The sequence below is a fragment of the Puntigrus tetrazona genome, chromosome 10 (assembly GCF_018831695.1).
Source record: "Puntigrus tetrazona isolate hp1 chromosome 10, ASM1883169v1, whole genome shotgun sequence".
In the NCBI taxonomy this organism is placed as follows: domain Eukaryota; kingdom Metazoa; phylum Chordata; class Actinopteri; order Cypriniformes; family Cyprinidae; genus Puntigrus; species Puntigrus tetrazona.
Window position 1 is genome coordinate 1474353 of NC_056708.1, and position 13618 is coordinate 1487970.

The window sequence follows — 13618 nt, forward strand, 5'->3', positions numbered from 1 at the left end:
TTCCTGCCCGCTGTTTCTCAGAATTCACGGCTGGTGATGTTGCTGGGAGAATGCTGGGAATATCCGGAGAGGAAAAGGAACTGACGGCTTTCAGTGACCTTCCGGCCAGGGCCACATCACCTGCTCACACACACACACACACACACACACACACACACACACACACACACACACACACACACACACACACACACACACACACACACACATACACACACACACATACACACACACACACTCTATCTGGACACTAGATGCCTGCCTGCAATGTCTGAATGCCACTGCACTGGCCACTAAACATCAAACCAAGCCAAATGTTAGTCCAGCCTTTCTCAGAAACGATTGGGCTTGTAGCTGTTCTGAAGTCACGCTTCACATTAACGCCTGACAATACAGTGAAAGCGCACGAGACACACGCCGACCCAACAAACCCAGGCCCACAGGACTACATCACACTCTTCAGTTTCACACAAACGATGCAAAATCTCAACTTCCTCAGCTCGCTCGTTACGCAAGAAACACTGTGTGAAAACACATCCATCTGCTATTGAGAAAGAGCATAAGTGATTTATTTTAAGGCAGTCGGCTCATGAAGAGATGTGAAGAGACAGAGGGGCCCCTCGCCTTTAAAAGTAAATCATTTGGTTTGCTTTCTTCATAACTTTGGTCTAATGTAAATCAGAAAAGTATGACTGATAACTCCTGGCTAACTGCTAGTTAGCTGGTCAAACAGTTGACCACGGCCCAATCCGCCTACTTCTACTATGGCCTAAAAGCATGCTTTTTTTTTTTGTAGAAAAAGCATACTTTTCAGTTTGTAGCAGAGGTGCAGACGAAAAAATTAATTTCAATAAAGTCTCTCTTCACATATTTGCTATTAAAGGCGCTGTATGTAGGGTTTTGACTCTACTAAAGCATAAAAATACCATAGTATGTTTGCAGAAATTGAAGAAACATACTTGTTTACCTGAAAAACATCGCTAGTCTGTTCTTCTCCTTTGAAGACGTGTGTTCCGGTCCGGAACGGCAGCTTCTGTTTTGGTTTGTGAAACCCCGCCCACTACCAGTTGGCGGTTGCCAGTTGGCGGAAAAAGTAATGGAAGCTGACAAACGGAAGGGTTCTGAGCGGAAATCTGGCAACCTGAGTATGAGTCAAGTCTGGAGTCGAAGGGACCGGGGAAAATGTTTTGAATCTGGACTGCAATACCTAGTTCAACCACTCTGTATCAATCCTACACCTTTAACAGCGACATCTCTACTTAACCGTCGCTCTTGCGTGTCTGCCATGTTTGTAGTTTTTATTTATTTTGCATTTGAGTGTCTGCCATGTTTGTAGTTTTTTATATGTTGCCTTTGAGTGTCTGCCATGTTTCTACATTATACTGTACAGTGCTTTGATGCAACCTGTGTTGTTAAAAGCGCTATATAAATAAATGATTGATTGATTGATTGATTGTAGTTTTTTGTATTTTGCGTTTGAGTTTGTAGTTCCAATGTGCTTTGGCCAATATTAGCTGTCAAGTGCATGCGCTTGGAAACAGTAAACCTTTGGCGTACTCATTTCAACACGCTAACTGTAATTTTGATTGCTCTTTAGGACGGGTAATATGTGAATTACATTTATTGAATTGCTTTATCGTAGTTTATGCGACTGGCCCATAGGTGCTCTGTGTAATCTTGGACTGTGCTAAAGCATAAAAACACCATAATATTTTAAGTCCACGCTCTAGTTTCTCCAAAACCAAAACAATGCCACTGCCATTTATCCTTTGAAAACGTGTTCCGTGTCGGAATGTCTGTTTTTGTTTAGATTTGTTTGACTCCGCCCACCACCAATTTACCCAATAGGATAGGATTTAAACACGACTAGCCACTGCAGCCATGGGAACCAGAGAACAAACGGGGCCAAAGGTCGCATACTCAACCTAAAAAAGCCTCAGCATCCACCTAAAACATTCAACGACCAGAGGAACATTAAAATGTGGATGAATCATGCTGGCAATGATGACATGTCCTCATGTCCTCAGCGCTGAACCTGAAGAGAAGGGGGTGGGAGAAACATCTTCATCCAATATTTTCTATTTGGCCTGCAGCGCTCGTTTCGGCCACTAGTAACATCACTAGGACCTTTAACGGCCGCGCACAGCAGTGTCCTAAATAACATCCAGAGCGCTTTAGCAGCTGCAGAGCAGTGCCCTTAAAACCACAGGGAACACCTCAGCACCATGCTGGAGAGTCTCAGAAAGGCAAGCACGGCTCACATTTTCCTGCATAAATGTATAAATCTATTTTATATCGTATGTGTCGTTGGTAAAACGCTCTAGCACAGCTGAAAGGTGTTACACATAATTGAGTCTTCTTACTATATGCATGTTGAGTCATGAACTCAGATGAGTCTAGCAGCTGTAGAGCTCCTGCAAACCTTTGATCTGCATGTTTCCCACAGCGCTCTGGCTAAATGAAGGATACATAAGGCATCTTGTGTGTGTGTGTGTGTGACCGGGGCCGGTTAGCGGTGCGTCTTTGCTGTGGGAAGACCGCTGGTGTGTAAATATGAAAAGAGTGTGTGAGCATCTGCGTGTGTACATGAGTGTTGGCAACTCAGGAAAAGAGTTTCAGACCGCTGAACAGGATCAAAGTGAGTCAGCTCAGACACAAGGGTTCACTTCTCCTTCCAGAAACACACACGGTCACACACGTATACATTTTCACACACGCATTCAGTCACACACACCCAGACTTTCCCACAGAAGCCCACGAGCTGCGAAGCACACACCCTTAAAGGTATAGCTCACACCAAAAACGAAACCTGTGTCATGGCGGCCTCACGTTGTGGGCTTTCTGTTTTCTGTGGGACGCAAAAGATCTCTCTTTTTTAGGATGTTTCAGTGTTTTTTGTCTGTACGAGTCAATAGGATCCTGCATGGAGCTCCAGACATGACATGCATTTACATTTATATCATGTCAACATAATTCACTAAATTGTCTCCTTGTTTTTAATATGTAGTCTGCACCATTTACTTGTCACCTAATCGTGAGCATGATTTACTAATGTGTTACTTTTAAGAAAATGTGCATACACTTCACTAAACCCCTAGCTATTTGTTCACGTAAATCATTAGCCAGATCATTATTGCATTGCCTCATTTTTAGATAAATCTCGTGCACAGTTTACTAATTCGTTTAGCAAAAATATGAGCCTTTTTAAAAAAGGGTATTCACAAACCATTCAGTGAACAAAAGTAATCTGCATGAAATAATGTGTCGCAAATTAAAAGGCCTACATGATTCATTTATAACAAATAGATGCATGATGTGTTTAAAATGAAGTCATGAATTACTGAACGGCGCTCATGATTTACTTAAAACAAGAAGCTGGATCGGTTAAATGTGCTGATGCATTATAAATACCCCTCATGTCACACCTGGACTTTTATCGTATAGACAAAACTACTTAAAATATTCCAAATATCTTTTTTTTTTCCACAGAAGACATTTGGAACGAGTTAAACGAGTAGTTTTTTTGACTGAACTATTGCTTTATTCCCTTCCGGTTCCCATGTATCGTAATTGCACGGGAAAAAAGTGTTCAGAAGTTTTTCTGTTCCACGGAAGAAACAAAGTCATGAGGGTTTGGAACAACATGAGGGTGATTAAAGATGAAAGGACTTCATTTTAGAGTGAGCTAATTCTTTAAGCCGGTTTCGCTGTGTGTCGACGCAGGCATCGCCACGAACACTCACTATAGAAAAACGTGAACCGCGACGACCATGAATCGCACCTTCCGTCTTTTCCGCAGCCATTAAACGCAAATTGCGACCAAAAAACATAGATCCCGGGAGCTGGCATTCCTTTCTCGGCGTCTCTTTGCAGGCTCTGAGCTCAACCGTGACCACAGGAAGAGCAAAGGCGCTGATTGGCCATTGAGGCTCCTCTCACGCACGTTTTTGTCAGCTGGGTTGTGTACATAATAAAGCCCTCAGCAGGTTAGAATTAACTTTGTCAAACACTTCCCTCGCATACGATCAAAGCCGTGCCCTCTTCCCCGCCTTCCTGTGTCGATTGGACCTTCCTTTCGTTTGTGTCTGCTCCTTTAAGTATGTTTATATACATCAGGTTGATCTGCAGCGGACCTGAAAGAGAAAACCGGTGATAGATGCGTGCATTTTACTCTAATGCCCCTTGCGACAATGCACGCTTGCGTTGCGTTACGAATTGCATCTCGACATGTTTTGTAACTTAATAACGTGTGAAGTCGAGCTTGCGTAGCTAGCAGCGTCACATACTTGGGTAGAGTGTGTTTCAAAACTTAAAGGGACGGTTCACCCAATGATGAAACATTTTCAAAACTTTGACCATCACCGATTATGAGCAGATTTAGGCTTTTGTTAGAAACAAATACATAGCACGCATTGAATACAATAAACAGAAGTTCAACCGAATGCGCTCGACATATTATTAGTATTAATTATTCATTATTTGATCATTAATTAATTAATACAGTTATTAGTAGTATTTTATGAGCTCTATGTATGTGCATTGATCAATGTTCAAAGGAGCATGCAACTTTTTGCTATCCTTTTATTTTTTTATATATATATATATATATATATATATATATATATATATATATATATATATATATATATATATATATACTTGTTGCAACAAACAACTTCTTTAGAGTAGAAAATAAAGATATAAATGGGGACTGTCACTACAAAAAGAAATCTTTAAGACTTGTGTAAAGGCGGAACAAAAAAGGTCCTAGGACATACTCTTGAGGAACGCCGTTCACCATCCATTAATGATGTATACTTCCAAGTGTAGAGGCTGTTTTTACTCCTCTCTGTCCCCATTCGGTCTACCCTTGTTGATCCCAACCCCCATCCTCTCTCCCACCCAGACATCTCTCTCCCTCTCTTTCGCTCTGTCTTGAGCTGTATGGGGCAGCAGAGAGAAGGGGAGATGACAATGGGGAGAAAAGAGGGTTGCAGTTTGGGGGTCTGCTGAATAGTCCCATTCAGCCTGCCCAGTCAAACAGAAACGCATCTCCCCACTCACTTACAAACCATAGTTTCACTGCAAACAACCAGGGCTTTATTCCCCACCACCACTAGCCAGCGCGCACACACACTCGCACTTGCACGGCCAGACATACGTACACACACGCACTCACCCACGATCAATAGGAGGAGCGCTGGGGTGACATACATAGCGGGTACTTAGCTACAATGCGGAGCGGGAGTGGAACCGGCGAGCGAGATCTAAAGTGCTCTCCTGCGCTCTAGTGCCGCGTCGACACGGAGTGATCGCCGAATCAGTAGCAGACGTGAGAGTGTTGACGTGAAAGACGTTTTTAAACTTAAAAAGCTTTTTCTGATAGAAACGAGCTATTGGTTGCAAGCTGCTTGAAGTTTGCATGAAAAGGTAACTGTATTTTCTTTTTGTTGTGAATGCTTCATCCGTGCATGTTTCTTATTTCTTTCTTTCGTAATGAAAGCATCTGGATCTTCCTGTAAAACTCTAATGTTGGACTTCTCCAGGTGTATAGTCCACTTTGCCCGTTCCTTTCAAGTGTGGAGTCGCCCCCAACATCCAATGGATTTAACCAATTCCCAACCTACATTTTTGGCTCTTCTGATAATCTGTTCAGCTCACAAAACAGAAGAAAAGATCTCTGCTTACATAGCAACTTTGGGATGTTTTCTGAAACCCTAAAGTTGATGCAGCATATATTTTGCACTTATATAAGTTCATGGATACTTTCTACAATGTTGTGGATTTTTTCCCAATTCTTTCACTCGCCGGGTGAAAATTGTAGTTTGCGTTGTTTGAAAAAGTAAAAGCACAGCTCTCCACAAAGACACACATGATTTAAGATATTATTAATGTTACAGCTTGTCAAGACAGACGGACTTCCTTACAGTATAAAATAAAGCTATGCAAATTGAGGCGGCCACTCCATCTGTTAAATAAATGCTTTAAAAAGGTCCTACGACATATACCTGGGGTATCTCTTTCACCTTCCATTAATAATGTACATTAGCATAAGGTTGGTGGATTTTGCCTGTCGCACAAATAGCGTATCCAATGAAATCGATGCACTAATTTCAGTTCATCCGTTGTATTTATGGGACAAATGAATTGACGGCAAAGTTAACGTCCAGTAAAATCAGATTTACGAAACCTAAGGTTTTTCTCACAAAGACGAAGCAGACTTGGACAGCAGTCACATCAGAGCGTCCAGCTGGGTAAGGTCAGTGCCCTCTGGTTACAGAGACCCGAACATGTGTAGAAAGGAGAAAGTCTGACCCCACCGCTCGCACCCGGCTCCTTAACCTCAGCTCTGTGTGTGTGTGTGTGTGTGCGCCCGGCCCTTGAAGCCTGTTGCACGAATGCATCGCTGACCAGACATGCCCTCCTAAACACACACTCACACACCCACACCCTCCCTCTTTATGGTCTGCTCAGGAATGAGGCAAACAGCAGCGAACGAGACGCACAATAGCAGAACAAAGGGTGCAGGCAGCAGGAGGGTACAGCGATGTGACAGGGTGAGGGTGTATGTACGTATGCGTGTGCGCCAGTGTTAATGCGCGTATGCTCCATATGGGCACTCCCTCGCGCGAAAAGGCAGATGTCACATGGGTGGCCCCGCCCTGCAGGCCATTGGGTCACGCCGCTCGGGGACATGTCTAAATAGCTGAGCAGGAGCGAGGAGGACGGGGCCTCTCCCCAGCTGCCTGCTCCATATACACACGACCGTATTCATGCACCCTCTCCCATGCAGCAAAGAGCTGCTTTGTTACTGCTCTTCCGTGCACTTTTTCGGTTTACGCGCTTGTTCGCTTCTCCACATTGATTTGTGCCAGAACGTGTATGCACACTTCTCTTTTTTCATGCACGGTTTGGATATCGCGGTGCAATTTTTTTTTTTTTTTTTTTTTTTTTACAGTAAAACAGTACAGCGAAATGCTGTAGCAGACTATTATGATTACATTTCCAAAAAGGGGGGTTTGCAGGAATGCCGTTCCTCAAAGACACGTTCTTAGGAGAAACATGCTTTTCGAAGAAAACTTTTTTTCTGTTATAAAGACACCTTTGATCACTGTAAAGACTTTATGGATGTTAAAGTGTATAAAGCAAAATGTTGTTTGACCGGAGCGGCTTTGCTAATTATACCGCTATAAACAATAAATACATTTTATCTCCATAAATGAATATAGATGACTGGGTTATTTACAGCATACAGTCACGAATTTGTCCATGTTGATGCGTCGTGAAGTCATTTGTTTTAGGATCTGCTGTCACTATTAAAGATGCACTTTTTGTCTGCAACATTCTGCAGTCTGCAGTCCTTAAAAGTGAGTTTAATTGAACATATGCTCATTTTTATGCACTTCGGAGCCCTCACGTAGTTAAGGAACAGTAGTGGATAATTAACCGCCGTTTCTAGCCAGAATCAATATGTGGTTTGGATGATGTTCAGCCCTTGGATTGGGAAATCCTTCAGTAGTTACAGTAAAACGAGAGACGCTACGTAAAAAAAAGGCTAACACACGTGTTAGGTTAACCTCTGCCTGAAGAAGGACAGAAACTTTTCTCACTCTTTACATTTTCATCCTGTTTTTAGCGCTGTTTCTCAGCTCTTCCGCCTCAGTTTGTCATGAAGACACAGAGTCATCCTGACGATTCTCTGTCATTTCCCCATCTCTCTATTCCTGAGGTTCATTAGCATAGCAGCTGCTGAGTGCAGGGTGTGTGAGGTGGAGCAGGCTGGTGTGTGTGTGTGTGTGTGTGTGTGTGTGTGTGTGTGTGTGTGTGTGTGTGTGTGTGAGTGTGTGTGAGTATGTTTTGGAGGGGGGGGGTGTAGGGGGGCTCTAATCAATGGTGGTCCGTCTGGGAGCTGAATAGCGATGAAGCAGAATCCAGCAGGCCGGACAAAAAAAAAAGAGGAGAGCGTAGAATAGAGCGAGAGAATGAATGCGCTTGTCACTGTGTGCTTGAAAAAGCACGGAGCGGAGCGAAAGAATGAAAGAGAGTTCAAACAGGAGAGGAGGGTAAGGAAGGACAGGCCTAGCCACCTGTCTCATTCCCTCTGTATCTTTCCTCTCGCTTTTCACTATGAGAGAAGTCTGTCTTACATGTTGAACAACATGAGATATACTGTGGGTTACTCATATTGAATAAAAGTGAGCAGTGAGCAGTTTGCGTTGACTGTTCAAGATCAACAAGTTAATCCTAACTAACTACATACTGTTAGTCAGTCTAGTTAATCCTTTAAAAAACTTACTTTGTATTGTATTTGAACAGGCATTGCACACATAAAATGTTTGACAGACAATACTTCCATCTACAAACATGTATCCAAAAGCAAAAAGTATGTTTCTTGATATGTCATTGCAAATAAGAGAGTAAACGGGTCTGTAATATATATCTTTTAGAATTAATTGTGATCTCTTATCATTTCTATAACATTGATTTTATATATATATATATATATATATCAGATATATATATATATATATATATATATATCAAGTATACATTGTTTTAATTATCTAATTGTAAGTTTCATGAAAGTTAATTTACATTTTTATGTAATCATTATTTTTTTATCTTTATTATAATTAATATATACATATATATATAATTATATATAATTTGGATTAATATATTAATTGTAATATTTAATATTAACAGCTAATAATAAAGAGTTTATTATTTTAGTTTATCTCTTTGTAAGCATGTAATTTTTTATTTAACAAATATTATTACAATTAATATTACATATTATTTATATATAATTTAGAAAATATATATAGAAAATTTACATTGAATAACAGTACATTAGTATCTTATTGTATGTTTATTTGATGTTATAATTAATCTTTTAATATATTACAAATTTTTTGTCAAACTGACATACAACAACGCTCAACAAAAATAAATAAAACACTAAACTCATGACATCTTTAACAGCGCACCGGCAGCATTCATTCGACTGAACTTTTTCTGGCTGACAATAATTCACCTTCGATCCCTTCTGGCTACACTCTTCCTCTCCCGAGAAGCTGGAACAGTTTTCACGGCCGCAAACCTGCGACGTTGTGGGCCCTTTTCGTAAACGAGCGCAAGTATGCAAAACCGCTGACAAGGATCTGTCGTTTTTGATCTCCGGAGAACTGAAGGTACGGGAGAACGGAGCATTCCGGAGCACCCGACTACAAACAAAAGACCCCGGAGCCTCCACTTCACATTCTCGGGCGCTAGAAGAGGAGCGAGTTTCCTTCTCGCTCTCGAGTACATTCACAAAATTCTTCTTGACATTGTTGGGTTTTCACGCGTCCCTCCCTCTCTAGCCGGCGGTGGGGGAAGAGCGACGGGACTCTGTTAAAATCATTTCCAAATTCCTGCAATGATGTGCGTCGGGACCGAGGCACATGAAGAATCTATTAGGGGGCCTCTCTATTGCACTCTGGGAAGGTGGCCAACTCAGCCGCCGGACAATGGAAATCCAGCTCAACAATAACATCCTGCCCGGGGGATGGAGGGGGGCACGGAGGGGGGTGGAAACAGAGAAGGATGCCATTGAGGTCACGGTCTTCTAGTGAGGGTTGTCTTCAAAAGCACGCAGTAAACTCTTGTCTACCTGCAGAAAACGGCGAGGGTTCGGATTACGCTCGCGGTAAACGTGGCCTCTGGACAAAAATCAGAGCAGGGACTCGGACGAGCTGGGAATCGTATGAAGAAACGCTTCGAACGGAGCAGAGCTGCCGCATGCACAGAGTTGTAACATAAAACCCACACAAACACACAGGGAGGGGATCTGTCTTTAAAACAAAATTACCCACAACCCCCTGCACTCCTTTATCCAGCATATGAAAGGACCGGGCCAAATGAATGACAAAAAGGAGAGAATGGAAACCGGGGTCAGGTTGGCCCAGAGAGGAGGCCCGAATTCTTCCTCTGAGATCGAAAGAAACGCTCACAGCCACACACCGGGGAAGGTTTAATTATTTCTTTACTGGCTTGGACACACGCGCACACACACACACACACACACACACACACACACACGCACGCACGCGTACGTACGTACGTACATAAAAATATTACAGCACTCATATTCTCACCACGCATGAATCACAGTGTTACAAATGTTCAAAAGAATCAGACGCACACACAAAAAAAAGAAAAGAAAAGAAAAGCTGAAGTCGACACAAAAGAACATTCGCATCACTCGCTGGAGACACAAGATGAAAAATTACTTGGTCCACGAAAACAAAAATAAAAAATACAACAGCACTTTTACTCATTCATATACACCTATCCAGTCATTGAACCCCCATGTCATAAATGTTATGACAAATGGTGGGGTAAAACAACTATACATCGTGCAATTTATTTTTGTTACAATGATCTTACCATCACAAGTATTATTCCCCTTTATTAACATCAGGAGGAGAGCACTTCGAATAAGAAAGTGCTCTGAGATATCAGAGTCTATATATCCATATATATACTATATATGTATACACATACACCCGGTCACAGAGATACAAATATCTTTGCAAACGTAATGTTATACAAATGTAACGCACAAACAGAGACAATATAACCTGGAGCTTTTTTTTTTTATACAATAGTATTTTGTTGTGTTCCTTTTTTCTATTTAGAAAAAATAAAATGTTGACCCGAAGTCAACGGATTAACAACAGTCATCAGTGCAATATTTCCGACGAGAGTAAAAATATCAAGTTTAAGACAAGCGATGCATATTTGTTCTGCCTATACCAATCGAATAGATGACGGTGAAGAATCCCATCCGGGTACGAGGAGGTCCCGGTCGGTTAACCAGGTTTGAGCGAGGGGGCTGGAAACGACAGCAACACCACTGAACTGTGGCAAGACACGAGTACAATCACACACGCTCACGCGACTGCATGGGGCTTCTCGCAAAAAAACAACAACAACTAACTAACCGATAGCTGTCCTCATTCACTCACCGTTGGCCATTGTATCAAGGAAAAAAATTACATAAAAGCAGCATCGAAACAAACATCAGGTGCCATGACTCTTAAAGCCGGCAGGCAGTCTCTGTTTTAACGAATCTGTCGATGTTTCCTGCAACAGAAGTCATAGTCTTCTTCTCAATGTTCATATAGTCCTGCTCAGTAGTAACTATTGGTAAGCCTCAGCTCCTGCAGTTACCCGACCAGGCACTAGGGGGCGTAAAAGGCTCCACATATATGTGCAACAAAACTCCCTGCATTTAATAGTCATGCAATGCATCTCACTTTTCGTAACTACAACAGAAACCAAAAAATGACAATGCAAAAAATGAAGCAACCGGCTGAAATAAAACCTACATATATAACGTCTCAACCACGCTTGGCGAAAGAAAGAAAGGAAAAAAAAAAAACGTTTCGAATAACCAATGGATCTTAATTTTGGTTCGAGGAGATAAATTGTCCCGAGTGAAGATCGTAAAACAAAAAAAAACAAAAAAAAAACGAGGATGACAGTAAGAAAACATCAAGTAAAACGACCCGGACGGGGCCTGGCTGATTCTGTTGACCGAAAAAAACGCGCGCTAGTGGAGGAGAAGGCTTGAGGAAGAGAGCGTGTGATATTCGAATACTTTCAAGTCGAGGTAGCTGATGCAGAGAACCAGGATAAAAGTAGAAGGGGACGCATTTTCCCGGGGAAAAAAAAAGTGGGGTTGGGGGCATGGCGCGGAATCTCCACACGGGACAGTTTAGCCTGTAACGAGTCCGAAGCAGCTTTAGGTCACCCTACATACTTTTACACTTAGGCTATAGTCTTAAAAATAACCACAACATAATTTAAATGCATCATCTCAATGTACCTTCATAAATAAAAAAGACAAACCCAGCCTGTATTCACAGTGATGACCAGGGTGTTAATTCAAAATACTGAAAGAAGATTATAAAGTGTGTCCCGAAAGGCGACTTTCCTGACGTTTTGATACAAAAACGAAACAAAAAAAAACAAAAAAAAAGCGAAAGCAGCGGTTTTTAGTAACACGTTAACCATAGACATGGGTCGCACTGGCCTGAAAGCTGTGTGGAAGCCGTCTGCTAGGTGAAGGCAGGGCGCAATAGACTACTTGTACAGAGAAAAACACAGTAAAGCTATGTGTACAGTACTTAGGAATAAGTCACTTGTTATTTCGAGGACATTTTTCAGCACTGGTCACCAATGCCACACGATTTGATTGACGAAACGACTTAAAAGACAGTGTTTAGCCAAAACAGAGGATGGCCTTCGTTCTGGAGTTCACCTCTTGCAACCATTCCAGCATTCAGCCGCAGCATCAAGTGCCATCTCGATTTCTCCGGGGGTCAACAGGTCAAGCCCCGGGCGAAGCCACGCAGTCCGGATCTGACGACTTAAACATTCAATAAAAAGCTATAGTACCAACGCACATCCCAAACCGCGTGCGTTTCAGTTTCTCTCGTCGCCGGATCTGACAGGGGGGGGGAAAGAAAAGAAAGGCTACAGCCCTCATTTGGTTTGAAGGTACTCGAGCTTGGCGGATCGCGGCGCTAGAATGAAACGAGCCCGGTCCGTCCGCGTGCTTCCACCGGATCACCGCGCGCCGGAGGAGTACTTGGCCTTGGTGATGAGGTAGAGCACGATGTCTTGGTGTCCCCCGAAAGCGGCGATGTGCAACGCGCTCCAGCCCTCCCGGTTCGCCAGCCGTATGTCGGCCCCGAACTTCACCAGCAGTTTAACGAGCTCCAGATTCCCGTCGATGACCGACTGATGCAGCGCCGTCTGTCCCTCGGGGCCGAACGAATTGACGTTAAACTCGCAGTTGGTCATGTTCTGCAGCAGCGAATGGAGCTCCTTCGTGTTGCCTTTCTTCACCGCCTCCTGGAAGACTCTCTGCGGGGCCGAGCACGTCGATATATCCGCCTGGCTCATGATGCTCTCCGCCGCCTTCACGGTCTCTGGTACGGGGATATACTCGCGTCTTGACTGGACCGAAACCGAGTGAGACTAGAAACGAGACGAGCGTATATCCCAAAAAAGGACAAGTAAACGACACACTTGGTGTGCAAACGCAGTCGGCGGCTATATATCCAAAGACCTGGCGAGAAAGTCAATCATCCACAAGCGAGTACGTCTCCGTTTGCGTAACGTAAGCGTCTCTCGGTAGCAGCACCAGGTTACGGCAGAATACGGGGTTATTTAGTGTGGGAAGGGAGGCGTGTGAACGGCGGTATCTCCGGTTACGCGCATCGAGCGCCGTTAGCTCTTAGAGGCGTCTGAGGTAACGTTCATTTACCTCAGGAAATGCGTTTCTCGCGTCCCGCGGTGCTTTATTTGGCAAGGGTGACTGAAATAAACAGAGAAGGCGTTACTACCACCGTTTCACGCTGTCGAGTTGCGGCTTCTAAACGGGAACGAGTGAAGATGTACTTACTCTTGACGTTTGGACGGGGAGAAGTGACTCGAACACTGACGCTTGCCCGCTGCCGTTCGTCCGTCGCGCGGTCCCGGTGATTCTCTGCCCTGAGCTGCGTTGCCAGGGGGATATTTTAGACGAGCTAGTTTGCATAACAATACGTCTCTATAGAATCAA

The 13618-nt window shown here is 43.2% G+C and overlaps 1 protein-coding gene across 1 annotated transcript; it reads right to left on the minus strand.

Annotated features, from left to right (window-relative positions):
• Window positions 1-9351: 9351 nt before the first annotated feature.
• nrarpa (NOTCH regulated ankyrin repeat protein a) lies at window positions 9352-13618 on the minus strand. The gene is made up of 2 exons (XM_043251073.1): window positions 13460-13618; window positions 9352-13372 (listed from the first exon to the last, which is right to left on the minus strand). Exon 2 carries the CDS (start codon window positions 12955-12957, stop codon window positions 12619-12621), a length of 339 nt encoding a protein of 112 aa, XP_043107008.1. The 5' UTR covers window positions 12958-13372; window positions 13460-13618; the 3' UTR covers window positions 9352-12618.